The sequence below is a fragment of the Durio zibethinus genome, chromosome 18, assembly GCF_047325235.1.
Source record: "Durio zibethinus cultivar Kanyao isolate XHJ-2024 chromosome 18, ASM4732523v1, whole genome shotgun sequence".
Lineage (NCBI taxonomy): Eukaryota > Viridiplantae > Streptophyta > Magnoliopsida > Malvales > Malvaceae > Durio > Durio zibethinus.
The window spans coordinates 7,130,198-7,157,583 of record NC_143179.1 but is presented as its reverse complement, the minus strand read 5'-3'; the positions used below and the strand labels follow the sequence as shown (position 1 = coordinate 7,157,583).

Genomic DNA, 27,386 nt, shown 5'->3' with positions numbered 1-27,386 from the left:
TGGGCAGTTGCTTATCATTTTACTTCTGAAGATCTCCAATGTAGAAGTCATCAATCATGTCAAATACTCGGGTCGCATGCTGTGGCCTATCACTGACGATAAAAAGCGCCAACTAAGCTTTGGATTTATAAAAGATAATCCTAATTATGTTAAGCATGACAAGTTTGCACTGGAGTACAATAGAGACGGAATTCAATAAGAATATGGTACTAATTTTTTAAGCGGCAAGGGTTTTATTGTCTAGTACGTTTTTCTCGGATTGGTTCAAGTAGAGTTATTTATGTTCAGCTTTGTAGCGGATTCAAATTCAGAGAGGAGTGCATCTTTTTTTTTTTTTTTTTCATTTGAGTCAGCCATCTGGTTGGTATAAGAATATACTATTTATAACATGCTTTGGCTGCTGAAAAATACATGGATTGATCCTCATTACCTGTTTTACATATCAAATCCTATCTTGACATATATAAGAGACAAACCCAAGTAGAAGAAGAGACGCTAACTAACTCCAGAGGAGATAGAACTGAAAGAGGCAACATGAAATTTTCAAAATTTGCAGAGTGTTTCCAAATAAGGAACAAATGCATACCGATAAAACACTTTAATTGAATCATCTCCGGCAAGCCAAGATGGCATCACCACCTGGGTGTTCCTCTACATATGAGGTAACATCATAAACCTGCAGCTGTTAAATAGTAAGAAACGAACAGCAGAACCGAGATATCTTAGGATTGAATGGAGTTGCGAGTTCCAAAAACAGCAACAATCCAAAGTCACCAATCACCCTGTCCTTAATGATGATCCACCAATCAGTCTTCTTATCATGTTGAGCGACTTCTGCCTTACCGTAGCATATGGATACCTAACAGAACAGAAATTTGAACTCTGAAAAACTGCAAAAACGCGAGCAATTTATTTCGAAGTTGCCAAGGTTCATATCGAGTACCTTAGAATTGTTACCATATGATTGAACCTGGTTGGTATGAGCTGCATTGAACAAACTTTCACTAATCAAACATAATCTGCATAACTATTTTTAATTCATATTTCATCAGCTTGTAACATTAAAACAATGATAATAAAATAGAAAAACACAAAAAATTAAAGATGACCTGATTTAGAATGCCAGGGTATCAAAAAAAAAAAAAAGGTTCCAAGTAATACACCCAAAACCAATGCTATCACAACCATTGCCATATCTCACAATTCAGCTTCTTTTTACTGATCAACCCAGTTTAACCCAGCAACGATTTTAAAGAAAAGAAGAAATATGAGATAATCCCAGATGTAAACTAATTTTAAAAGCTTCAAACAATGAGAGAAATGCATGGGTTTATGCGAAGCTAGAAACGAATAAACATCTAAGACGATTTGAGAGAGTAAAAGCTAAAGGTTTTCACCTGGGAAACGGATTCGAATTTGCTGCCTTCAATTTCTGTTTACTTAAATCGATTTACAGGTTTAAAATTTTTGAACCCACAATTTCTAAACTAATTACACTCAACCGACAGCAATTACTTCAGTTCTTAATTATTTAATTGCCGTCGGTCCCATGCTAAACCTACCATAACGGCGCTCTTATTATTAGTAGTTTGAAATAAAAAAGAAATCAAGATGGTTTTGAGACGCCTAAAACATATATTTTTTAAAATTTATATGGTTTTACAATACGCAAAATTAGTGAAAATAAATTTAACAAGACATTCTTTTTTACTTATAGTAAACAAATACTACTACAGCTTTTCAAAGAATAAAATAAATTCTCTAAATTAAAATTTTTGACCAATTGATGTTGATATGTTGACAAATCAACAGAGAGTGAACCTTTTTGAGATGTTCAAAATTTTCCCTCAAATTAATAAAATTTAATAATTGTGTAATTTATATTTATTTATTTTATATCGAATATATAAAATATAATTTTTATTAACACATCAACCGAAATATATTTTTTTATTTAATTTATATATAATTTTTATTAAATATTTAAATTACATTATTTTTATTTGTTTTTTATTATTTTTTATCATATCCTTGATTTATGTTTAAGGTTACTAGTTTAAATCCAGACCTTTATATAAAGTAGCAGACAAAGAGGTCCCGAAGCATTTCCAATTACTTTGCAGTCTTCCAACTTATCTTTTAAAAGAACCTTTTCCAAAACAACAGTAAAATCCCCATCCTTGTCTTTTCCTTCTCCTTTTCTTATTTTGCTATTGCCATGGCCAGCGGATCAGCAAAATTCCATGTTGTCGTTTCAGGCAATAATTCTGTAATTCCTTTCACCCAACAATTCGACCTCGACGAAGCAATAACGATGCCGGAGAACCCTCAATCCAGGCAACAAGCAGTCACCCGTTTGGTTTCGGACATGCCGACGGTTAGTTATGCAACTGGTAGTTGCTCAGTTTGCATGGAAAGTTTCTGGCAATCCGAGGAAGCTGCTAGACAAGTTCCCTGTGGCCATGTCTATCACCATAATTGTATTACCGATTGGCTCTTGAATGGAGACAGCAATTCTTGCCCTCTCTGCCGCCATGAAATTTCCGGCTGATGATGATGTAGCCATAATTGTTATAGCCACAACCCATAAACATATTTAGCTATAGCTTCTCGATTTTCTGTATGTTAGCTCCCCATTTTGATTTTTTTTTTTTTACAATTATGTTGGCGAAATTAATATAAAAATATTTCAATACTTATTATTCTTTTGTTTTCTATAAAATATAGTATCAACTTCTATTTATTTATAATTACCACTTGATCTAAACTTTTTTTTTATGCATAATCATACCTTTTATCAGATTTGTGATCGAACTTATCTTTACCTACAATTAATCACTACATTTTAAAATGGATTAGGAATCCAAAAATACTATTTGTTCAATAGTTTGGACCACTTAAGTCAGTTATCTATGGCCTAATTATATTAAATTCAGTTGTGTATTTATTAAATTTATATATATATTACATTTATCCGTTTTATTAAATTGACAATTGAAAAATAATTTATGTCATACGTTAAATATAAAATATATATTTTTATTTATATCAAACTCATATAATTTTTGTTAAAACTTTTAAATGTATTCTTTTTTATATTACTTTTTTATTTATTATTATATCATATTTAAAATTATTAGATCTATTACTAATATGATATCAAACAAGTTGTAATATGAAATCTTGAAATTTTGAAAAGGTTTTACGAAGTCGTTATCTTCTTAATTGCAAAATTTGAATGTCAATTTCATCGTTATCAAAAAGAAAATTTTTGATGATAATTGCGTAATTTATAAATAAAATAATAAAAATTTAATTTTAATAATTTATTTTAAATTTAATATATATAAAATATAAAAATTATTATATCACAATTTTTGTCATACATTAAATACAAAATATATATTTTTATTTTTATCAAACTCATATAACTTTTATTAAAACTTTTAAATGTAGTATTTTTTTATTTATTATTATATTATATTTAAAATTATCATATTTACTAATAGAATGTCAAACAAGTTGTAATATGAAATCTTGAAATTTTGAAAAGGTTTTATGAAGTCGTTACCTTCTTAATTGCAAACTTTAAATGTCAATTTCATCGTTATCAAAAAAAAAAAAAATTTTGATGATAATTGTGTAATTTATTAATAAAAATAATAATTTTAATTTTAACAATTTTAAATATAAAAAATATTATAAAAACTCTTCATCAGCTTCAATAATATTGAATGTATACCATACAATGTTTTAATATTTAGAATTTGAGATAATTAAACAAAGTTTACTTTATCATTTTTTTATTTTTTTTATTTTTATTTTTATCATTTATCTAATAAACATGCGTCTTATTCTAGACAAAACTATAGCTTTCAAAGGCAAAAGAAAATTGGCTACAAGAGATAAAATTTTCTAGCGTGGGGAGAAAAAGGGCGTAGCCGATGTATATACAACAAAAAATCACTTATGTAATAAAGAGTGGACTAGCTGCTCCCTTTCAATCCATTCAGCATCACTTTCAGACTTTATTCTTTTTTTGTTGGTTTTCTGCAACGACTTGAGCAACGGCGGAATTTGTAGGTTTTTAATTAATTAGAATCCGTCGCAATAAAAAATTCCATATCTTTCAGTAACTTTTCCCCCATGAACAACGACGATCATTAGCTCAAGAAAAATGTTATTCCCTTATATCATAAATTTTTTTAGTCCATTAAATTAATTATTTTCTCTCCTTAATTGTTTTGCATGTTTTTCTTTTAATTTGTCCAAAAATATTGCTGCTTTGCTACCTTGAAAACAGAGTGAATTATATATATAAACTCTATATATAATGCTCAATCGATGAAAATTTTTTATACACTATTAATTAAAATTTAAAATTATCATGCATAATTTTTTTAATAGATTTTAAAAGAATACATGATAATATCCCTCTAACTCCTTTAATAAAATTTAAAAGTTTTACCACTCCGATGTTCTTTTTTCCTGAATTAATTTTAATCTTCAAAATAATAAGACATAGTAAACCCGATCGAATTTTATATCAATGAACAAATAAAATTAAATTCAAATGTCACTTTTAACATTCTTTTTTACCTTTTGACTGAAGAAAAAAACAATTTAAGGGTTGATAAAAATAATTAACAAATCAACATCTGACCCATAATTTAAGTTAGTCCTTAAGCGCTTGCCGGATCGTCAGCATAGGAATTGGGTGCCTCCTCACCCAAATAAACGTGCTTGACTGTTTGCAATGAGATAGAGTGACAGACGAGTCCCTAATTTGCCGTCTTCGGCAAGCACCCCTACACTATATACATGTCTGGAAAAGTATTAAAAAGATATAGTAAAAGAGAATAAAGAAATTAAAGGAGAGTTAATTTATTTTTTTATCTTTATCAAAATTTGAATTTTGACTAGTCAAATTAAAAATTTAATACTTTATTAATAATCATGTTAGCATAATTAATTTATTTTGTTTGTGTTAACCTTCACTTTAAATTTTGATCATGAAATCTTTGGATTTTGATTAATTTCAGAAAATAATTTTTTTATAAAAAAATTAAAAATAAATAAGTTATTCAAATCTTAACTTAAGGTAAAAAGAATCGATATTTCACAAAAATTACATACATTGAAAATTAACACTAATTAAACATTGCTAGTAAAATTAATTGATACTAAAGACCACTTAAACAAATTTTCCATTGAACCAACTCCTAAAATGTTAACAGTAGTATAACATTACAGATTAGCAAGTCCAAACTGTAAGAAAATTTATGTGTTCTATGTAGATATTCATTTTGGCCAAAAGAAAAAAAAAGTGTAGACATTCATGACGTACGGCGCCGTTCTACCTTTCTACTCCGCTTTTGGCCTTTTCTTCGTCTCCTTTTTCTTTATTTTTCTGCCCATATCACTCTCACCTTGCCAGGCTGCGGTCTAATGTATAGAAAGTTGATTATTCATATGTTTTAGATTATGTAAACTACTAAAAAATATATATTAATATTTATTTTATATAAAAATTATATGTTATAATTTATATTGATATAAAAATATAAAATATATTTTTATATGTTATTAAATATATATTAATTATTATTAAAATTTTAAATTATATTATTTTATATTATGTTATATGATGTTCTAGATTATCGATTCATCTAACCTCCATTTACTCGTCTCCATCGTGATTTGGCTAGGGTTGGCATCGGGTCGGGTTCGGGGCGGGTTTTGCTCGCCCCGAACCCGACCCGATGCCAACCCTAAATAAACCCGAACCCGACCCTACCCGAATTTTTTTTTATTTTTCATACCCGAACCCGACCCGATCCGACCCGAAATTAATAAAATATTATTTTTTTAAATATAAAATATTATTTTTTAAATATAAATATTTAAAAATATCATTATATAAATATATATATATATATAATAAAAAATTAAATAATTAATTAAAAAATAATTTTTTATATAATATCGGGTCGGGTCGGGTTTTAGGTAAACCCGACCTCGACCCGACTGTTTTCTTAATGTACCCGACCCGACCCGACCCGATCCCGAAACCCGAATTTCAAAAAAAAAAACCCGACCCCGTGAGGTCGGGTCGGACCGGAACCCGTCGGGGACAGGTTAACTCGCCATCCCTAGATTTGGCCCTTTTTCTTTAGTTTAATTTGCACCGTATGTCTACTTTAGTTGACGAGATTGGTTTGAAGATTCCATCAAAACAAAGAGAAAAACCAGCGCTTATCAAAGAAAAAACGATTTATGGATTGGAGCACGATGAATTATCATTAGTCATGTCATCCAATTTCGAATGTCCTTTTTTTAATGATTTTGGATTACGAGATGACTCATTTCTCATACTAATAAAATTTATCCCTACAGTCCCAAATTTTGAACTCGGGGAGGGTTTCAATGAAATTTTCTTTTAAATGATTGATGATAGAAGTATAACCTAAAAATAGAATAAAAACTATATGAAAATTATTTTCCTTTGTTAATTTTTATTTTTTTGATATAAAAAAATAAATATATTAAATATTATTTGTTAAAAACATTAAATAAATATATTAAAATAAAGTTTAAACTCTTTTAATAATTTTTGTTATTATAAATAAATCTAGCATCGAATTCACGTTTCATCGTATTATTATATGTATGAAGATTATATAAGTAATTATATATTAACTTATAAAATAACTAAATTTATATAATGAAAAATAATTATTTACTTACTCTCTAGTCTCTAAAACTCAAACATATACTCCATATAGCATCACTTCGACTAAACGTACAGCCATTTTTTTTTTTTTCTATCTAAACTACACGAAACTCTTGGCCAAATTAACCAGAGTCATGGCTTAATTATGTCACTGCCATGCCAACCTATGGATTTTAGGACATATGTTTTTTAATTTCCACAAAGAGGGCTTAGAACTTTTGATGGTGAAACATAGAAAATTAGTAAAACAAAACATAAAGGCAGACCTGCCCTGACAAGATAGAAAATTAATGTTTTTTTGTTTGACTTTAACAATATTGTAGACTTTTGCTAGAAGCCATCAATGCCAGTTGCTTAAAGTGAAATAAGATTAATCCATTAAGCATATATATATATATATATATATATGCATTTATTTTCTTTGTTTTTTCTTTGACAAATACAATTTTGGAATTGAAGAGAGTAAAATACTCATGTTTTTTTTCTCCAGTAAAATTTTTTGTCTTATATGATTTTAGAGCTTAAAATATGATTTTTTTTTTTTTTATCTTTTATTTTCAGGATTTGGGTATTGCTTAAGTTTTCACTATGATGGTTTGAAGGAAATTAATTCTTTTTTTCTGTGGTGCTATGCGAGAAATTTACATATTGAATAAGCAAAAGGTTGTTCAGTTTTACATATAAAAAAAAACAAAAGAGGTTGTTCAATTTTATGTAACCTGCTACAAGGGGAGGGAAGCAATCTGCTATGAAACAGGAGCAAATGAGAAAATACAGCTATTTGCTCCAGCACACTTGATTTATCGACATTCAGCAAACTTAATTAAAAAGAACAGTAATGTCTTTTAATTATTTGCCTTTTTTTTTTCTTTATTTATTCACGAGTTTTCTTCTTTTTTTTATATATCTAAGAAGGATTGTAATTTTGCGATAAAAAAATTATAAATATTAATATTTGAATGTTACATATTGGATGTCATATTTTAAATTTAAAAGTATGAGCCAATTAAATTAAATGTTGCATTCATTTATGAGTTTTTGTCATCCATTTAAATGTGCTATGTATAGATAGAGAGAAGTGATTAATAAATCAAACATTAGCTCACCATTTGAAATTTAATTTTCTTTGAATGAAAATGAAATGAACAAACATGACAAAATTACCACCATAGATGTTTAATGGTTTTTTTTTTTTTTTTTAAGAGTAAAGACTTTTAAATATGATATTGAAATTAAAAAGATCAAAATTAATAGCAATAATAATTTTAGTGGTTAAAATTAATCTTTTGTTATTTCCACTGTAAATTGCATCATGAATCTAACACCAAATCTTGTTAATTTTAACCTATTTTTGTTATAAAACAAAAAGCTTGTATTTCCTTCTTTCCTATTCTCTCCTTCCCAAGTTTTAATAAAGAGAGGTAAGAGAAGTATTAATATACCAATTTAGCGACAAATATCTTATTAAAATTTTAAAATTATCATAATAAATTTTTTTTTAAAATATTTAATTTACGAATTCTTAAATTTTGAAAAGAAAAATTTTTTTTGCTCGATTCATTTTATTTATCAGATCTCAAATAAAATTAATTTATATGTTTGTTTCAAGGTAAATTGATTAAGGAATGTAAAAGTATCTATTAATATCTTGTACAATAATTCTCTTAATTATTAATTAATGTCATATCACAAACAATTATAGTTAAATTATTTATTTAACATATTAAATATTTATTTATTTTTGTAATAAAAAATTTATTTATTTATTTAACATGTAAAAATAACTTTATTTTGTTATATAATTTTTTTTTGTAAAATTAATAAATAACAAAAATAACATTTCTTTTATAATTTTAAAAGATTAAAAAATATAATATAGTCTGAAAAATGCAATATAAACAATAAAAATTTTGACTTTTCAATTTAAAAGTCTGGTTTTTCAATCCAAACTAAAATGTTATTCGATAAGTGCTTTTTAGGGTGAAAAAATACATTTGGGATAAAAAATTATTTTATTATCCCTATATTTATCGTGTCATACATATATTTTTAAATATTTCAATTACAACACTTTTTCACAATAATACCCAACACTTAAAATTTTTAATTACGCTTTTCTTATTATACTTTTTAAACACATGTTTTTTAACTCAAACTTTTTTCAATCACAACAGTAATATTAAACTAACCCTTACACTATGTTTGGACAAGTATTAGTAAAAGAAAAAAATAAAAAATAAAATAAAAATTTTTGAAGGAAAAAAAATAATACATATACCTCTTATTTGAATAGTTAAAATTAATAAAGATTGTAAAAGAATAAATCCTAACAACTATTATTTGATTAAAGAGTGACAATAAAATTATTCTTTATAAAATTTTCTAATTTTACCTTGAATTGTTCTGTTTACTATGTGAATAATTTAGAAATTTTTTGTTTCAAGTAAAAAAAATTCAATAAAAGATATTAATTTTATTAATCTATAAAATAATATAGGTTTAAAATTATTTTTATATAATTAATTATAAACGTATAGTAATAATTTTTTATAAATTTAATAAGCTCCATTAATATAAATATAATTTTTTCAATTGTCCGTATTTTTTTCACGTACATATTTCTTTTCTTTTTATTTTTTCTCAAATATATAAAATAATAATAAAATATAAAAATTTTATAAGACCCAACATTAAATAAAAATAATTGATATGATAAATTATTTTTTATGAATAATGGCAAGTTACCTAAACCAATAATAACTTAAAAATATATTTTCATATAAAATTAAGAAAATATGCCAAAAAGGAATAAAAGTATAAAAATATACATACAAAAATCTATAAAAAGAAAATTGAAGACAATAATATAAGAAATTAAAGAAAATAAGAAAGCAAAATAAATAAGGATAAGGGTTTGAGTTTAATAAAAATAAATAAATATTACTACTTGTTAAGCTTGCAATGTATTTTTGAAAATAACAAAATAGAGTGTAAATTTTATTTTATATTTAAAAAATTTAGTCCTTTTTTTTGTTTGGCTTTTCCTGTTTGTTTTTATTAAAAAAAAATATTAACATATCTTATCAAACTTGCAATATATTTTTAAAAATTAAAAAATAATAAAAGGTATAATATTATTTTATATTTAAAAATTTGTACTTTTTTCTTTTCTTTAATTATTTTTTGGGATAATTAAAAAATAAAGCTTTTAAAGGGAAAGTAAGCTATGCTCAACCTATTTCCCTTTTTTATTTTTTTTAATTTTAATTTTAAAAAACTATTTTTTTGCCCTTTAGTTTCCTTTCTTTTCCTTCGCCTCTCCTTAATTTAGAGATAATCCAATTAGGGTTGGCTTACATGGAAATGGCGAAAAACAAGTGAGGGTACCAAGACACGGAAGAAGGCTGCGCCAAGAGAAAAAGAGCGAAGAAAAATGGAGAATCAGAAGCAAAATAGAGCCGAAGCTCCTGTGAAAGTGTCAACTCTCAATTGTATCGATCTCTCTAATCCTGATATTCACCAATCCGTCTCTTTACTCAAGCAGGTTTTTGTTCCCTTTTTTTTTTTTTGGTTCTTTTGTCCTTCTATGTTTTCGTTGTAAGTGTCATATGAATTTACTGTCTTTTTATTCTTTTGATGTTTTGAAGTTGATATTTTGATGTCTTATTGATTATCAGACAACCCCAGAATTAAAGATTGGATTTTTTGTGGGTTTAGGCTTGTTTGGATTGTGGGTTTTTCTATGTGGTCAACCATGGAATAAGCCAGGAATTGATGGATGAAGTATTTGCCCAAAGCAAGAACTTTTTTCATTTGCCATTAAATGAGAAAATGAAAGTTTTGAGGAATGAAAAACATAGAGGCTATACTCCCGTGCATGATGAGCTTCTTGACCCTGATAATCAAGTGCATGGTCAGCAACTCTTTCCTTTTAGTGGTTTTATCTTTTTGGACTGCATTATCTCCTTTACTTTCATATTGATCATTGGTGAAAGAGTTTATGTGGAACTGAAGTAGGAATCTTTATTTTTCTGGTGGGGTTGTAGGAGACTACAAAGAAGGGTATTACATAGGTGTGGAAGTACCTGAAGATGATCCTGAAGCTGAGAAGCCGTTTTGCGGGCCAAATGTTTGGCCCGCAGATGGTAAAATATATTGGATTTCATTGATTGGTTATATTGCAAGACCCGTTTGAAAGGATATTTCAACATTTTTTTTTTTTAAACTTATGGCTCTGGTTAGGTGTTTTGCCTGGATGGAGGCAGACTATGGAGAAATTCCATCATGAGGCATTGTAAGTTATAAGCTAGTATGTGATAATTTATCTATGCGTGTTTTATGATAATATGTGCACAGAAAATATACTGATAATATTTTATTTTTCTTCTTCATTAGAGAGGTGGGAAAAGTAGTTGCAAGGGTCATAGCGCTTGCACTTGACCTAGAGGTTGATTTCTTTGATAAGGCTGAGATTCTTGGGAAGCCTTTTGCCATCCTGCGCTTACTATACTATGGAGGTGGATGATCATGGAATGCCATTATCTAATCTTGGTGTCAATTAACAGTTTATATAAGTCATTTTATGAATTTCCTTCAGGTCAAATTTCTGATCCCTCAAAAGGAATATATGGGGCTGGAGCACATTCTGACTTTGGATTTATTACACTCTTGGCAACAGATGATGTTATGGGTCTGCAAGTATGAACATTGCTGCATCATGTAATTATATTACCATTATTCTGCACATTAGACTTGTTAACCAATGTTTATATGATTTTTTGCAGATATGCAAGGATAAAGATGCAAAACCTCAGATATGGGAGTATGTGGCACCAATAAAAGGGTAAGTCACTGATGGCTAGCTGAGGTTCGAGCTTTTAGGTTACATTTTAGACATGCTCGCACATAGTAAATAAGCAGTTTACTGCCTTGGTACTGGAGGCTGCTTTTGGACCCAATATCAGCTTTTAAGTGATTGATTTCCAGTTATTTGCTGCACCTAGGTTGCTATCATCATATTTTTTTTGTTTTCTTCTTAAATTTCCATTGTTGCATTGTTCTGTTCATCATTTACTTTGTTCTTGCTTTCCATGTACTAGGTTTAATCTAATCACTAATAATTGTAGCACATGACATGCTTAAAATGTGGTTTATCTTCTTACAGAGCTTTTATAGTCAATGTTGGGGATATGCTGGAGCGCTGGAGCAACTGTATATTCAAGTAATGTGCAATTTTCTATGGTATCTATGGTCCAAACTGCATTTTATTCAGATGATAGTCAAAGATAAATGTTGGATTTTAAGGGGCTCCCAATATTGTTGTCATTTACTGAAGACCTTTCGACTAATTCTGATTCTACATTTTGCCTTTTACTTTAAAGTTTAGCTGATTTATTATGTTGATAAATTTAAAAGAAAGAACTGTTCTCTAAGGCTGTCATCTCCGTTACTCTAGTGCAAATATAACTCCACTATTTCTCGGTTCTTTTGTATTGTTATATGTACACAAGGTCACTGGTTTTATTGTTTTGCAACATTCTTAAACTTATTCATCCTTTTTTTCAAAAAAAAAAAAAAGATTACACTTTGAAATGAGACTGCTATATATCTGTTCATTAGTTTGTAATGCTATGACTTTCTTTCTTCTTTATGTAACCAAATATTTGCTTTTTGTTTGTACTCAGGTCCACTTTACACAGAGTTTTAGGGAATGGTCAAGAGAGATATTCTGTAAGGCCCCTTACCTTTTTAAACTGGTCTTTGTCCTCCAGGCTTTAAGGCCTTTCACACCCTTTTAGATGATTCATGATTGAGCAGATGTTCTACGATGTCTTCATGTTATGATATCGGATTGCTCCAATATATTCATCCGGAAATTCTCTTTTTAACGTGTCATGCCTGACTTTAATGCTGGTTATATAGTTATTTCTTGATGTACTTGTTCTTTTTGTCCATGAGGGCAACCGTCTTTGGTAAATAGTTGCAAACAGGGTAAATTGGGCCTTCTAGAAGTTTGAAATAAACTATTTCTACCAACTCTTGTTACTTTATTGAGTTAACTCCATCTGATCTTTTCAGACCCTACTAAAATGGACTTAACAATTCTGTGATTGATGTATGTCATCAACATGGCTAAAATTCTTGGGAAACTTTGTGGATCCGAGCCATAATTTGATGGATGGAAGGATGCATTAGTTCTTCAAAAATTTAAAAAGCACTTTGGTTGACATGAAAAAAAGGGTTTTAACTGACATCTTCATCTTGGTATTTCTTATTGTTTGCCTTTATGGTTGAAATTTTTGGCTTAGTTCCTTTACTTTTTCATCAATATTGGATTTTCTTAGCAGATGTTGTGTTACTAACTTTTATCATAATCTTTTGAAGAAAATTAAGGTTTATGTCCCTGGTTTCTGATGGCAGATTGCATACTTTGTGGAACCTAGTCATGATTGTCTTGTCGAATGCCTGCCGACTTGCAAATCAGAAAAAAATCCTCCCAAGTATGTCTTAGTATCACATTGTTTTAATTACAGATAAAAAGGACCGAATTCCATTGCGAAACGCTTGCCTTTTGAGACCCTAGTTGCAATGGCATCCATGAGGATTACCTTTAAATTATCAAATTTGTGTATCTGTTTTATCTGACATAATAACTCTAATTGAGCTGCTGCATGTATTGTGCTCTAACCAGGTTTCCTCCTATCGGATTCCGGACATACCTGAAGCAACGTTACGAGGACACTCATGCTAAGTTGAGTGTACACAATAAACATCTAACTTGAAGTCCTTACAGAATATTTGTGTAGGAAAGGTTGAGCTTGTAATTTTCATAAGACACTGACATATCAATTTGAATGTGCCATATATCCAACATTAGAAAGTCCATTTTACTATCATGTATGTGTATTGCAATAATAGTGTTATCGTTCGTTCCTAATAAAGTTATTGCATGTTCCAAGATTCAACTGGAGCCTATTTTGCAATTTTCTCTTCAGTTGGGTTTTCATGTCAATAGGTATGGGACGTATTGTATTCTTTATTTATTTTTGAATTTTTATATTATATCTATATTTATATTTTAACAGGTATTTTAAATTTATTTCATTCTTGTGAGTATTTAACAATACAAGTAATTTTGTATCGATAGCTTTTTTTTAAAATAAAAATAAAAATAAAAATATATTATTTAATATTTTTATTTTTATCTTACATATTTATGTAATTTTTATAAATATATTAATATATACTTTTAAAATAAATATATATTAATTCTAATTAATCAAAATAATAATTTATATTATTTAATAAAAATTTTATTTATTAAATATATATGTAAGATACAAATATAAGATAAGTATTAAATTACCTATTTTCATTGTCATACCTGATAAATTTATAATTATATCGACTTTTACTCTTATAATATAATACTTATTTTTATTCTTTTTCGAATGAAAAATCAAAACTTTTACGTAAGATGCGTAAGAATGAGATCCTATTTTCATGACATGAAAAGATTATAATCATTAATCACAAAACAAAATTTCCTGTCAGTTGTCCCTAAATCCTCACAGCTTTTTGCAACCTTTATAGGATTTTTTTTTTCATTTTTAATAATATTATAAACAAAAAGAAATGGAATACTATTAAAAATAAGTTTATATTTATTATTATAAATATGTACATAAATAATATATAATAGAAAGATAAAATCTATTGAAATATTCTTATATGAAATAAAAATCACTTTATTAATATTCATACAAGCAATTTTTTTACTACACTTCCATTTCTACTTTTTACCTTTAAAGATCAATAAAAAAGTAGTTGCTAACAACCACTTAGAGGAATCGAAATTCACTTTGCGATAACTTTCCAAAGATATTTTTTAAAAATAGATTTCAATTTTTTTTTCTTTTCTTTTTTTTCTTTTAATTGTGAATAACTTTTTCTTTCTACCCACTAGTACATTATTTAAAAACCTATGACCAGCCACATACTTAAAAAGAGATTGTTTGATGTACAAATAAGATAATAATTAACGACATTAATATTACTTAGTTTTACATACATGTTTCTTTTCAAGAACATTCATTTTTATGATGTCGAGAACAAGTCAGAAGTACCAGTTCGAAAGTTTCCAACCACCTGTATAGAAAAGAATATTTTCATCCACATGAGAATGACTTTGGATCCATGACTTGGTGCTTCTCATTCCCCGTTTCAAAAATGAATTTTGAATTCATGTCAAAATGGTATATCGAGACTCCACAGTTAGCAGCCGCTTGATGCATCCGAAATTTCATAACTGCATCGAAATCTAGTTTTGCTAGTCGTTCCAATCGCAGATTAACATTTTCCTAGAATATTTGTATATCCTGAATGGCAATGACTGGTTTCCTTTGTACGCATCTTCTACAGTTTCATAAGTTTCGGTGTGTTCTTCGATCATTCCATTTATACCTGCAGAAGAAAACTGAATATACAACCTTGCAGATATTAAATCACACATTTGGAATATTCTCTGTCGCAGCTAGCTTCTGACCTTGGGCATTTTGCCCAATTATGGTAAGTTAGGGTTGGCAAGACCCATAGATTGTGCAAGTTCCCTAGCAGCTAAATTGTCCGCTTGTTCCTACACACCACATTTAACACAATGATTAGTGATGTATGATACGGCATCCTTGGTCTAAAGATGAATATCAACAAATAGTAATTTTTCTCATTTTGTTGGTGGATCCCTACAATCAACCATTCATACCTGAAGGCGATGCAACAAGTACATCAAGAAGAAATGTACAAACACCTGCATATTTTTTCCACACGGTTATCATAGAATGTAATCCTTCTATAACACATTCCCACAAAGACAAGATCAAACTGTTCTTACAAGATAGCATAGCAAGATTATTCGAGCTGTTGGATATCGCCAAAGAAATCTTGTGGCCCTGACAGCCCCTGAATCCAGTAATTTTGCGGCCTTCTGTAACTGCATGAGGCAGTTTATGCATGAGGGAGGTTGAAACACAAGTCAGAATAAACAAATGGGATGGTAAGTTGGCTTTGGGATATAAGAGTGGGAATACTTGTATGCTTGCGGCAGCCATGTGACGTTGATGCAAGGGAAGAGGCCTGCAATTATTAACTTGATAAGGAAATTTTGAAAATATCAAAACTAACCACATAGTAAATTAAGAGGAAGCGAAATATTCATGCAAGAGAGCCAATGAGAATATAGGTTGGACAGGTTGTAACATCTCTTTCCATTGTTGTTTCACGTTAATTTATTTACTTCTAGGGAGAAAGGATAGGTTGAGGGAAAGCCAAAAAGAATAACTCAATCACAAGAGTCAAAGCCTGAGTACTGCATCAAGAGTGTTATTCTGATTTAATGGCATTACAACCCAAGAAGCAATGCAAGAACAATGGCACAGGTATCAACAAAAAATGAGCCCATAGAGTTAATAAATGGATGATTCAGCCCCACAAACTACAGACTCACAAAGAATTTTACATTTTTTTTCCTTTTCTTTTCTCTTTTACTTTTTCTACCTTAATACAAAAGAATAAGAATTTAGATGTTCTAACCGATACAACAGCTACATAATTGCACTTTTCTCTCATTGTGTTAAAGGTTGCACCCATGATGCTTTCCTTACAAGAAATGTTAGATGCTACAGGAATGTAAATGTTTCAGGCTACAAACACAGTGCTTCATTCCAAACATGCTGCTGACATCTGCTAAAGTATTTCGTTCTTTTATCCGAAGGAGAGATGTATGTAAATAATTGTACCAGCAAATCTAATTAAGCCACAACAACTTAACACTCGCAACGGTAGATGGTTCTGCAGAACATATAAGTTATGATAGATCCAAATTCAATCAAATACAACCAAATTTCACAAATCACATATTTCCTAAAAGGAAAATCAGAACTTAAAGAGAAGGTAATATATATTCTTACAAGCTAATAAAGGCCACATATCTCAATATTCTCAATAAGATGGTAAAACTTGCAGAGAAAGGATGTGAGGACTCCAATTTAATAAAATGAAAAAGCTTAACGTACTCTAGTGCTTTGATTTCAGTGTCTTCCTCCCAGGAAGATGATGCCCGTTGAGGAACTCTACTTCTTTCTGCTTCAACCTGTTGATTATAATAGTACATCACAGGCAAAACAAGGATATTGAATACCATTAGTTATAACCAAAAATAGATAATCAGCCTTGCAGCATAGAAATCAATAAACCTGTGCTTCTCGAAGACGCTTTATTTCCTTCTCCAACTGAAACTCAGCTGCAGCTTTTTCACTAGCCACAGTTTCTAACTGTGTTTGCTTGTAGTACTGCATAATGTTGTAGGAACAAGAAGTCAGCAATAATATATGTTACAAGAACAAGTGAAAAGCAAATCCCAGTTTGTATTACCAATAGGTCAGTTAGTTCACGGTAGCGTTTCTCTAGCTCCATGTGCTCCTAATAGAAGGCAACAACATCAATGAGGCAATGCTTGGTTGGATCCATAACATAGAACTAAATTTATCATGAAGAAGTATATTTTATAAATTTGCATACAGAAAACAACTGAACTGAATTCCATTATATTTTCAGACTAGAAAGAAAATTTAAGAAATGAGATATCAACAACAGTAACTCAGTGCCACAGATTAGTTCAGGAATTTTCTCCTTGTCTGCATATTTTGATAGAGAACATATATACAACTTCAGCCTAGCATACAGATAAAATTTTCGGGAAACTAGGCCACGAGGACTCAAGTACATTTCACGTGCACGAGTACATGACAACTTTAAGGGAAGAGCAAACAAATTCAAGTTATGAATACAGAAACGAAAGATTGTTCTGTAATGATTTGGCACACACAATAAGATCTGACAACTTTGAGGTGGTTGAACCCAAACATACAAGAGAACAAGGCCTGTAAATTGACAGCTGATATGCAGCTAGATAAAAAAGACAGGCAATAAAAGTTAAGGCTCTACTAAGTTCAACAGTCACTTTAATGAACACTTGCAGTTTATACAGCAGCAATACTATTGATAAATCTATACTTCCTTCTAATTAATACATATTGATCAAGGTGTATGTATGTATGTGTTTGATTAAAGAATAAAAAAAGGATGAATAAACTGAACAGTTACCTGGCGTGAATAATGCTCAGCATCCCTCTTCATGGCAGCCATCTCAACCCTCATTTTCTGCACCTCAGCCTGCAGCCAGACAAATTGGTCACAGAAAACAAATCCATAAATCAGCCAGCAAAAGAAATCAGAATAATCTTACTATAATTGTACAATGATAACCGTATTATGAAAGAAAAAACATTTGATACTTGCCTCCAATGAAGAGAGCTTGCTCTCAGCATCTCTTTGACCTTGGCGTGCACGCTCCACTTCCTCCTGCCATGCCTGCATCTAATATCACCATCTTTAAGTCATGCCTTTCACAATTATAATAGTTGGTGCAACAGCTAAAGGCCACAGATTATGCCCGTAACTAGATATTAAAAGTATTTTGAACTGTTGAACTTCAAATATCTTAATGACATCCCACATCCAATTAGATTAAATGATGCATTGAGATCAAATAAGTAGGATGCTTTTTATTGCTAGACTCTGGCTGCATGTAAATGGTCCAAAATGCCATTTGCAAGATAAAATTCAGGCAGTTACATCCTCATCATATTTACCTGAACCATTTGATTGGCTTCTTCTGGGGACTTCTTTTGTCCACGACGAGCACGAGCTTCCATATCTTGCAATTCTTGATTTAGAGATGCACATTCAACCTGATATCATATCAGGTTAATTTCATGAGGCGTTTCACTTCATATTTAGCTCAGTCAGAAAGACAAACTTTCATACAAAAGCATTGTTATAAGTTTGTTTATATACCTCAAGAAGTGCCACCTTCTGCTCAAGCTCTGCAACTTTTGTTGTCCTCTCATCTGCAAGCCTCTGGACAAAGAAACAAGTTGCAATTTACAATGCTTGTTGAAATATACAGAGGCCAAATGATCAATGTACACCTTACTGCTGAACAACGAAGAGGCGCTAGCTTTGCCAAAAAAAAAAAAAGTGATATTTTGAAATCCAAACTATATATGAAATACTAACAGCAGGAGAGACTGTTGATTTTTTAATTTAAAAGAAAAATTGATGGAAATTAAATTAAAATAAGATATGGCACCATAATGGTGAAACTAATGGCAGTAGACTCATAAATAGGGCAATTCTAAACAAGTTTAGCAACTATGAAGGATATCAAATAAGTTTTTATAGCTTTAAGACAACAGTTTGCATAAAACTACTAGATTAGTAAATATGAAATTGAATATAAGAAGTCAAAGTTTTTATCAGAAAATGTAAAATTGAACTAAATTTACTTTATTAGTTGTTAGAATATGCCCCCCTGCCCCCCCTTTTTTTTTTAATATTGCTCTGCCAGAATTGATTATTTTAAAATGTTCATGTTTGCAACAAGTAATTTACTGAAATATGTTTAATATCAATGGAGGCAGATCACATCTCTCTATGGTGGTCCTCTAGAGTTCCTTTTCTTGGTGGAAAGTACCGAGGACCCTGCTTACCATGCTGCATCTCGGTTAATAACAGATTTTAAGGTATAGCATAAATTTGCTTTATCATGCATTTTCTGTTATTACTAAGAAAAAAGAATCTGACAAAAGTCACATAGCACTGTTATTACTGTGTAATCCTTTATTCCCTTTCACTGAAAACCCCTAAAAGACTCAATTCTTGCCCTTTGTTTTATGTAAGTGTTTGAGGGCATCATTTGAGCATCTTCACTGCGGCTTCACTTCTTGCCTTCCTGATTTCATTGCATGTTCTTCTGTGCAGGATGATGTTGATGCTAAAATCATTGTGGCTGGTTTATCAACAACCTGCAGTGCTGGTATGTAACTTGCTAAACAGATTTTGCTAATTACTTGGCCTTGTATATAAGTTACTTTTCTATTTATATTATTGTTTAGACTACATGCCTTGTCACTCTCACTTGTACTTAGTGAAGACTTAATTTAAAGCCTTGGCCAAAGATGTCCTCTTTTGCTAATCTGCAATTATTTAAAGTTTGTCCCTATATGTTGTTAAAATCTCTCTGCTATTCAATATAGTTCTTAATCATATATATTTTGATATTTCTTGTGAAGGTTGGGGTGGAGAAAATGCATAAAGATACCAAGTATGTATTATTTTTGGACGATGATGTTAGGCTCCACCCAGGATCAATTGGAGCCCTCACTTCTGAGATGGAAAAGAATCCCAAGGCATGTTTCTGCGCGTCCAAATGCCTTCAATCAAAATAATTAGATTTTTCTGAACCTTTACATGTGTGCCTGTTATGGTGCATAGAGTATAAACTTTTGATTCTTTTTGTGGTACTCATGTTGTTGGCAATGATGTGCAGATATTTATTCAAACTGGATACCCTCTTGATTTACCATCTGGAAGTTTAGGAAGTTACTGCATCTATGAATACCATATGGTATGATGCCATCTATGATATTCTTTCTTCCCAAGATACTGCATATACCTGACCTGACCTTACCTTATCTTTTCTTTTTTTTTTTTTTGATAACTAGATTCGTATTTATCGCAGAGAGTAGTGGAAAACCTGCTATCAAAACAACAGTACAACCAGAAAAAAAAAAATTAGTGACTACCCCTATATCTATATCTATGGTTCAATTATTAAATATGATTAATGGGGCAGTCAGGCAATCTAATATCTCATTTGTAGATGGCTTACTGTTTCATTCATGTCCTACTGCCCAATCTACCAGCATACATATGCATATAAGTTGCAACTTTTGATTACTACACAAGCATAATGCTAGCTGAACAACCTTGGGCCCCTCCCAAAAGATTAAACATACACTTCTGCAGGCAAGCACTTCTTATTGAAATATCAAAGTGGCAACTAGGTGGAAAATATCAGCTCTTATGTGTTAACTTATTCCATGGTCCAAAGTTCAAACAAGAATAGAGCACTATAGATGGTCAGTTTGGTGCTTAGGGGGATTACCTTATCTCTATCTATTATTTTATTTGAATTTGGCCAAAGGAGTGAAGCCAAATAGTTAAATTAAGGATTCCACCTCCCCCCTTCTTAATGTAGTTCACAAGGACAAAAACTTTTGCTTTTATGTGTAACTGTGCTTTAGTGGTTTATCACATGTGTTATTTTAATCTTTCTCCAATAAGTTGTTTTTTTCATCCTTCAGTTCATGTACTCATTGAATATTTCTTTTACAAGATCCCCTTAACCCTCAACATATTTGGTTTTTAGTAATTTAGACATACTTGTCTATCAAAGGAACTGTTTGACTTTCCACAGCTAGAAATGCTGGCAGTAGCCCTTTTCACATGGTAGAAAATTCTTTTTCTGTCGTATTTTTCAATTGTAGTTCCTCTGGTAAAGTATTGAATCTAATAAAATGGAAGGTAGAGAAATATAGTATTATATTAATGTAGGAATTAGCTCCTGCAACTAAGCAAACTGCTTTTGCACAGGATTGGTACTAGCCAGTTGCCTAGCTATATGTACCTTTATGGAGCTACTTTCTATGTGGAACTTAACAAGGATTGAAGTTCAACTATGCAACATGTTATCTCCTGAGGGACCTAAGCTCTCACTTGGTACTTACAACTGGAGCATGGTAAGAACCTCTATCTATTTAATATTTGGGATAGCACTGTGCTTTACTAATTCTGTTGCTTCCATGAAACTTAAGTGCTTATCTTGAATCTCTAGATTTTCATTCTGTATATTGCTCATTAATTATACGTATAATGTTTAGAGTGATGAAGAAAATTCTTGCCTTTTTATCCGTTTCAATGCCTCATCTAGAATCTCCTTCAGAGTATAGTAAATTAGTGTAATCAACTGCATGGCTTTGGTTGGATTCAGAAGGCCTGAATTTTGATTGAAGCGTGGTCATTATTTGAGTTAGAGCTTGGATATCACAAACACTTTCGAGTATGTACCGATGTAAATCAAATTTAACTGAGAGCAGGTCTTTGTTGCAATGCTGGTTGATAACTTTTTATACCCTGTCTCTGCCTTCCGTTCTCATTTCTCTCAATCTATCAATTGGTCTGGTATACGATATCACTTGAAGAATGGAAAGATAAGCAAGGTATGTCAGTTGAGCATGGCACTTAAGCATTCACAATGGGCTTTGTTTATTTGTTCAAAGCTTAGCAGTATTTGCCTACTCTGCAGATTGAAAGGAATAAGGATATGGGTCCAAATTTCACAGACTTGGGAGGGAAGCATTTATATGGGAAGAAAGGAGCTCCTCCCAAAGCCTCATTCCTCAGCTCTTTCAAGAGAAGTTTGGCTCAATGGCGTCAACCGAAGAAATTTGATGTCTAGGAATTAAGCTTTGGCTTAGTAAATGTTGTGACCATTTTTGCCTCTCCTCTCTGAGATTGTATAGGCAGCAAGGATCCGGTAGTCTATTGTTAGTGGTTTAGGAATTTTTGCGTCATTTTTTATTCCCCATTCAATCGATGTATTCTTCATTTATCAACCCTCGTCGGGGGCTGGTTTTGAAATTACATTGATTTCACCCTGTAATTTTATAAATCCTTATTATATACAGTAGCGTTCGTGACTTACAGTTCTCTCGAATCCGACTCTGTCGAGAGGCCATTCTGCTTAACTCTGGAATCGAACAGATCATAAGAGCATTGAAGAAGTTACAGATTAATTAGTAGATGGAGAAAACAAAAAAAACCAAAAAAGTTAAAGCACAAGAGATAAATTACTGCCAAGTATTTCTCCTACAAAGCCACTAAAAGCGCACAGCACGTAGCAATGTTGGACTTGTAAAGCTAACAGAAGGATATTCTCCAAAGTGTTTCCTTTTTCCTTTCCGATGGTGGGCAGTTGCTTATCATTTTACTTCTGAAGATCTCCAATGTAGAAGTCATCAATCATGTCAAATACTCGGGTCGCATGCTGTGGCCTATCACTGACGATAAAAAGCGCCAACTAAGCTTTGGATTGATAAAAGCTAATCCTAATTATGTTAAGCATGACAAGTTTGCACTGGAGTACAATAGAGACGGAATTCGATAAGAGTATGGTACTAATTTTTTAAGCGGCAAGGGTTTTATTGTCTAGTACGTTTTTCTCGGATTGGTTCAAGTAGAGTTATTTATGTTCAGCTTTGTAGCGGATTCAAATTCAGAGAGGAGTGCATCTTTTTTTTTTTTTTTTTTTTCATTTGAGTCAGCCATCTGGTTGGTATAAGAATATACTATTTATAACATGCTTTGGCTGCTGAAAAATACATGGATTTATCCTCATTACCTGTTTTACATATCAAATCCTATCTTGACATATATAAGAGACAAACCCAAGTAGAAGAAGAGACGCTAACTAACTCCAGAGGAGATAGAACTGAAAGAGGCAACATGAAATTTTCAAAATTTGCAGAGTGTTTCCAAATAAGGAACAAATGCATACCGATAAAACACTTTAATTGAATCATCTCCGGCAAGCCAAGATGGCATCACCACCTGGGTGTTCCTCTACATATGAGGTAACATCATAAACCTGCAGCTGTTAAATAGTAAGAAACGAACAGCAGAACCGAGATATCTTGGGATTGAATCGAGTTGCGAGTTCCAAAAACAGCAACAATCCAAAGTCACCAATCACCCTGTCCTTAATGATGATCCACCAATCAGTCTTCTTATCATGTTGAGCGACTTCTGCCTTACCGTAGCATATGGATACCTAACAGAACAGAAATTTGAACTCTGAAAAACTGCAAAAACGCGAGCAATTTATTTCGAAGTTGCCAAGGTTCATATCGAGTACCTTAGAATTGTTACCATATGATTGAACCTGGTTGGTATGAGCTGCATTGAACAAACTTTCACTAATCAAACATAATCTGCATAACAATTTTTAATTCATATTTCATCAGCTTGTAACATTAAAACAATGATAATAAAATAGAAAAACACAATAAATTAAAGATGACCTGATTTAGAATGCCAGGGTATCAAAAAAAAAAAAAAAGGTTCCAAGTAATACACCCAAAACCAATGCTATCACAGCTATTGCCATATCTCACAATTCAGCTTCTTTTTACTGATCAACCCAGTTTAACCCAGCAACGATTTTAAAGAAAAGAAGAAATATGAGATAATCCCAGATGTAAACTAATTTTAAAAGCTTCAAACAATGAGAGAAATGCATGGGTTTATGCGAAGCTAGAAACGAATAAACATCTAAGACGATTTGAGAGAGTAAAAGCTAAAGGTTTTCACCTGGGAAACGGATTCGAATTTGCTGCCTTCAATTTCTGTTTACTTAAATCGATTTACACGTTTAAAATTTTTGAACCCACAATTTCTAAACTAATTACACTCAACCGACAGCAATTACTTCAGTTCTTAATTATTTAATTGCTGTCGGTCCCATGCTAAACCTACCATAACGGCGCTCTTATTATTAGTAGTTTGAAATAAATAAGAAATCAAGATGGTTTTGAGACGCCTAAAACATATATTTTTTAAAATTTATATGGTTTTACAATACGCAAAATTAGTGAAAATAAATTTAACAAGACATTCTTTTTTACTTATAGTAAACAAATACTACTACAGCTTTCTAAAAAATAAAAATAAATTCTCTAAATTAAAATTTTTGACCAATTGATGTTGATATATTGACAAATCAACAGAGAGTGAACCTTTTTGAGATGTTCAAAATTTTCCCTCAAATTAATAAAATTTAATAATTGTGTAATTTATATTTATTTATTTTATATCGAATATATAAAATATAATTTTTATTAACACATCAACCGAAATATATTTTTTTATTTAATTTATATATAATTTTTATTAAATATTTAAATTACATTATTTTTATTTGTTTTTTATTATTTTTTATCATATCCTTGATTTATGTTTAAGGTTACTAGTTTAAATCCAGACCTTTATATAAAGTAGCAGACAAAGAGGTCCCGAAGCATTTCCAATTACTTTGCAGTCTTCCAACTTATCTTTTAAAAGAACCTTTTCCAAAACAACAGTAAAATCCCCATCCTTGTCTTTTCCTTCTCCTTTTCTTATTTTGCTATTGCCATGGCCAGCGGATCAGCAAAATTCCATGTTGTCGTTTCAGGCAATAATTCTGTAATTCCTTTCACCCAACAATTCGACCTCGACGAAGCAATAACGATGCCGGAGAACCCTCAATCCAGGCAACAAGCAGTCACCCGTTTGGTTTCGGACATGCCGATGGTTAGTTATGCAACTGGTAGTTGCTCAGTTTGCATGGAAAGTTTCTGGCAATCCGAGGAAGCTGCTAGACAAGTTCCCTGTGGCCATGTCTATCACCATAATTGTATTACCGATTGGCTCTTGAATGGAGACAGCAATTCTTGCCCTCTCTGCCGCCATGAAATCTCCGGCTGATGATGATGTAGCCATAATTGTTATAGCCACAACCCATAAACATATTTAGCTATAGCTTCTCGATTTCAGTATGTTAGCTCCCCATTTTAAATTTTTTTTTTTTTACAATTATGTTGGCGAAATTAATATAAAAATATTTCAATACTTATTATTCTTTTGTTTTCTATAAAATATAGTATCAACTTATATTTATTTATAATTACCACTTGATTTAGATTGTTTGTTTATGTATAACCATACCTTTTATCAGATTTGTGATCGAGCTTATCTTTAGCTACAATTAATCACTACATTTTAAAATGGATTAGGAATCCAAAAATACTATTTGTTCAATAGTTTGGACCACTTAAGTCAGTTATCTATGGCCTAATTATATTAAATTCAGTTGTGTATTTATTAAATTTATATATATATATATTACATCTATCCGTTTTATTAAATTGACAACTGAAAAATAATTTATGTCATACGTTAAATATAAAATATATTTTTTTATTTATATCAAACTCATATAACTTTTGTTAAAACTTTTAAATGTATTATTTTTTATATTACTTTTTTATTTATTATTATACCATATTTAAAATTATTAGATCTATTACTAATATGATATCAAACAAGTTGTAATATGAAATCTTGAAATTTTGAAAAGGTTTTACGAAGCCGTTATCTTCTTAATTGCAAAATTTGAATGTCAATTTCATCGTTATCAAAAAGAAAATTTTTGATGATAATTGCGTAATTTATAAATAAAATAATAAAATTTTAATTTTAATAATTTATTTTAAATTTAATATATATAAAATATAAAAATTATTATATCACAATTTTTGTCATACATTAAATACAAAATATATATTTTTATTTTTATCAAACTCGTATAACTTTTATTAAAACTTTTAAATGTAGTATTTTTTTATTTATTATTATATTATATTTAAAATTTTCATATTTACTAATAGAATGTCAAACAAGTTGTAATATGGAATCTTGAAAATTTGAAAAAGTTTTATGAAGTCGTTACCTTCTTAATTGCAAACTTTAAATGTCAATTTCATCGTTATCAAAAAAAAAAAAAAAATGATGATAATTGTATAATTTATTAATAAAAATAATAATTTTAATTTTAACAATTTTAAATATAAAAAATATTATAAAAACTCTTCATCAGCTTCAATAATATTGAATGTATACCATACAATGTTTTAGTATTTAGAATTTGAGATAATTAAACAAAGTTTACTTTATCATTTTTTTATTATTATTATTTTTATTTTTATCATTTATCTTATTCTAGACAAAACTATAGCTTTCAAAGGCAAAAGAAAATTGGCTATAAGAGATAAAATTTTCTAGCGTGGGGAGAAAAAGGGCGTAGCCGATGTGTATACAACAAAAAATCACTTATGTAATAAAGAGTGGACTAACTGCTCCCTTTCAATCCATTCAGCATCACTTTCAGACTTTATTCTTTTTTTGTTGGTTTTCTGCAACGACTTGAGCAACGGCGGAATTTGTAGGTTTTTTAATTAATTAGAATCCGTCGCAATAAAAAATTCCATATCTTTCAGTAACTTTTCCCCCATGAACAACGACGATCATTAGCTCAAGAAAAATGTTATTCCCTTATATCATAAATTTTTTTAGTCCATTAAATTAATTATTTTCTCTCCTTAATTGTTTTGCATGTTTTTCTTTTAATTTGTCCAAAAATATTGCTGCTTTGCTACCTTGAAAACAGAGTGAATTATATATATAAACTCTATATATAATGCTCAATCGAGGAAAATTTTTTATACACTATTAATTAAAATTTAAAATTATCATGCATAATTTTTTTAATAGATTTTAAAAGAATACATGATAATTAATTCTTTTTTTCTGTGGTGCTATGGGAGAAATTTACATATTGAATAAGCAAAAGGTTGTTCAGTTTTACATATAAAAAAAAAAAACAAAAGAGGTTGTTCAGTTTTACATATAAAAAAAAAAACAAAAGTGGTTGTTCAATTTTATGTAACCTGCTACAAGGGGAGGGAAGCAATCTGCTATGAAACAGGAGCAAATGAGAAAATACAGCTATTTGCTCCAGCACACTTGATTTATCGACATTAAGCAAACTTAATTAAAAAGAACAGTAATGTCTTTTAATTATTTGCCTTTTTTTTTT

The 27,386-nt window shown here is 30.1% G+C and overlaps 4 protein-coding genes and 2 long non-coding RNA genes across 9 annotated transcripts; 4 read left to right on the top strand and 2 right to left on the bottom strand.

Moving 5' to 3' along the window:
- Positions 1-113: 113 nt before the first annotated feature.
- LOC111300858 (uncharacterized) lies at positions 114-1,606 on the bottom strand. The gene is made up of 3 exons (XR_016329696.1): positions 1,398-1,606; positions 944-1,019; positions 114-859 (listed from the first exon to the last, which is right to left on the bottom strand). It is a non-coding gene; the product is annotated as an uncharacterized LOC111300858 (long non-coding RNA).
- A 612-nt stretch (positions 1,607-2,218) lies between these two features.
- On the top strand, positions 2,219-2,551 carry LOC111300857 (uncharacterized). Its single transcript, XM_022896456.2, has one exon. The coding sequence runs from the start codon at positions 2,219-2,221 to the stop codon at positions 2,549-2,551; it is 333 nt and encodes a 110-aa protein (XP_022752191.2).
- A 7,506-nt stretch (positions 2,552-10,057) lies between these two features.
- On the top strand, positions 10,058-13,698 carry LOC149513657 (kihadalactone A synthase LFS-like). Its single transcript, XM_089747178.1, has 11 exons — positions 10,058-10,277; positions 10,451-10,646; positions 10,780-10,878; positions 10,976-11,027; positions 11,129-11,250; positions 11,331-11,431; positions 11,518-11,576; positions 11,898-11,954; positions 12,418-12,463; positions 13,154-13,233; positions 13,425-13,698. The coding sequence occupies exons 1-11, from the start codon at positions 10,167-10,169 to the stop codon at positions 13,513-13,515; spliced, it is 1,014 nt and encodes a 337-aa protein (XP_089603304.1). The 5' UTR covers positions 10,058-10,166; the 3' UTR covers positions 13,516-13,698.
- A 1,038-nt stretch (positions 13,699-14,736) lies between these two features.
- Positions 14,737-18,797, bottom strand: LOC149513656 (golgin candidate 1-like). 4 transcript variants are annotated; one of them, XM_089747176.1, is made up of 12 exons: positions 18,647-18,794; positions 18,442-18,540; positions 18,089-18,166; positions 17,894-17,962; positions 17,162-17,209; positions 16,984-17,079; positions 16,804-16,880; positions 15,820-15,865; positions 15,624-15,722; positions 15,495-15,539; positions 15,279-15,368; positions 14,737-15,196 (listed from the first exon to the last, which is right to left on the bottom strand). In XM_089747176.1, exons 2-11 carry the CDS (start codon positions 18,502-18,504, stop codon positions 15,297-15,299), a joined length of 693 nt encoding a protein of 230 aa, XP_089603302.1. In that variant the 5' UTR covers positions 18,505-18,540; positions 18,647-18,794; the 3' UTR covers positions 14,737-15,196; positions 15,279-15,296. The 4 variants fall into 4 exon arrangements, 3 of the variants coding, with proteins under 3 accessions (XP_089603302.1, XP_089603301.1, XP_089603303.1); XM_089747175.1 differs by having other exon boundaries at positions 14,737-15,368; positions 18,647-18,793; XM_089747177.1 differs by having other exon boundaries at positions 14,737-15,368; positions 18,089-18,160; positions 18,647-18,793.
- Positions 18,798-19,885: 1,088 nt separating this feature from the next.
- LOC149513655 (uncharacterized) lies at positions 19,886-20,806 on the top strand. Its single transcript, XR_016329499.1, has 3 exons — positions 19,886-20,040; positions 20,181-20,258; positions 20,356-20,806. It is a non-coding gene; the product is annotated as an uncharacterized LOC149513655 (long non-coding RNA).
- A 455-nt stretch (positions 20,807-21,261) lies between these two features.
- On the top strand, positions 21,262-22,389 carry LOC149513654 (uncharacterized). The gene is made up of 3 exons (XM_089746807.1): positions 21,262-21,432; positions 21,790-21,912; positions 21,999-22,389. The coding sequence occupies exons 1-3, from the start codon at positions 21,325-21,327 to the stop codon at positions 22,149-22,151; spliced, it is 384 nt and encodes a 127-aa protein (XP_089602933.1). The 5' UTR covers positions 21,262-21,324; the 3' UTR covers positions 22,152-22,389.
- Positions 22,390-27,386: the final 4,997 nt, after the last annotated feature.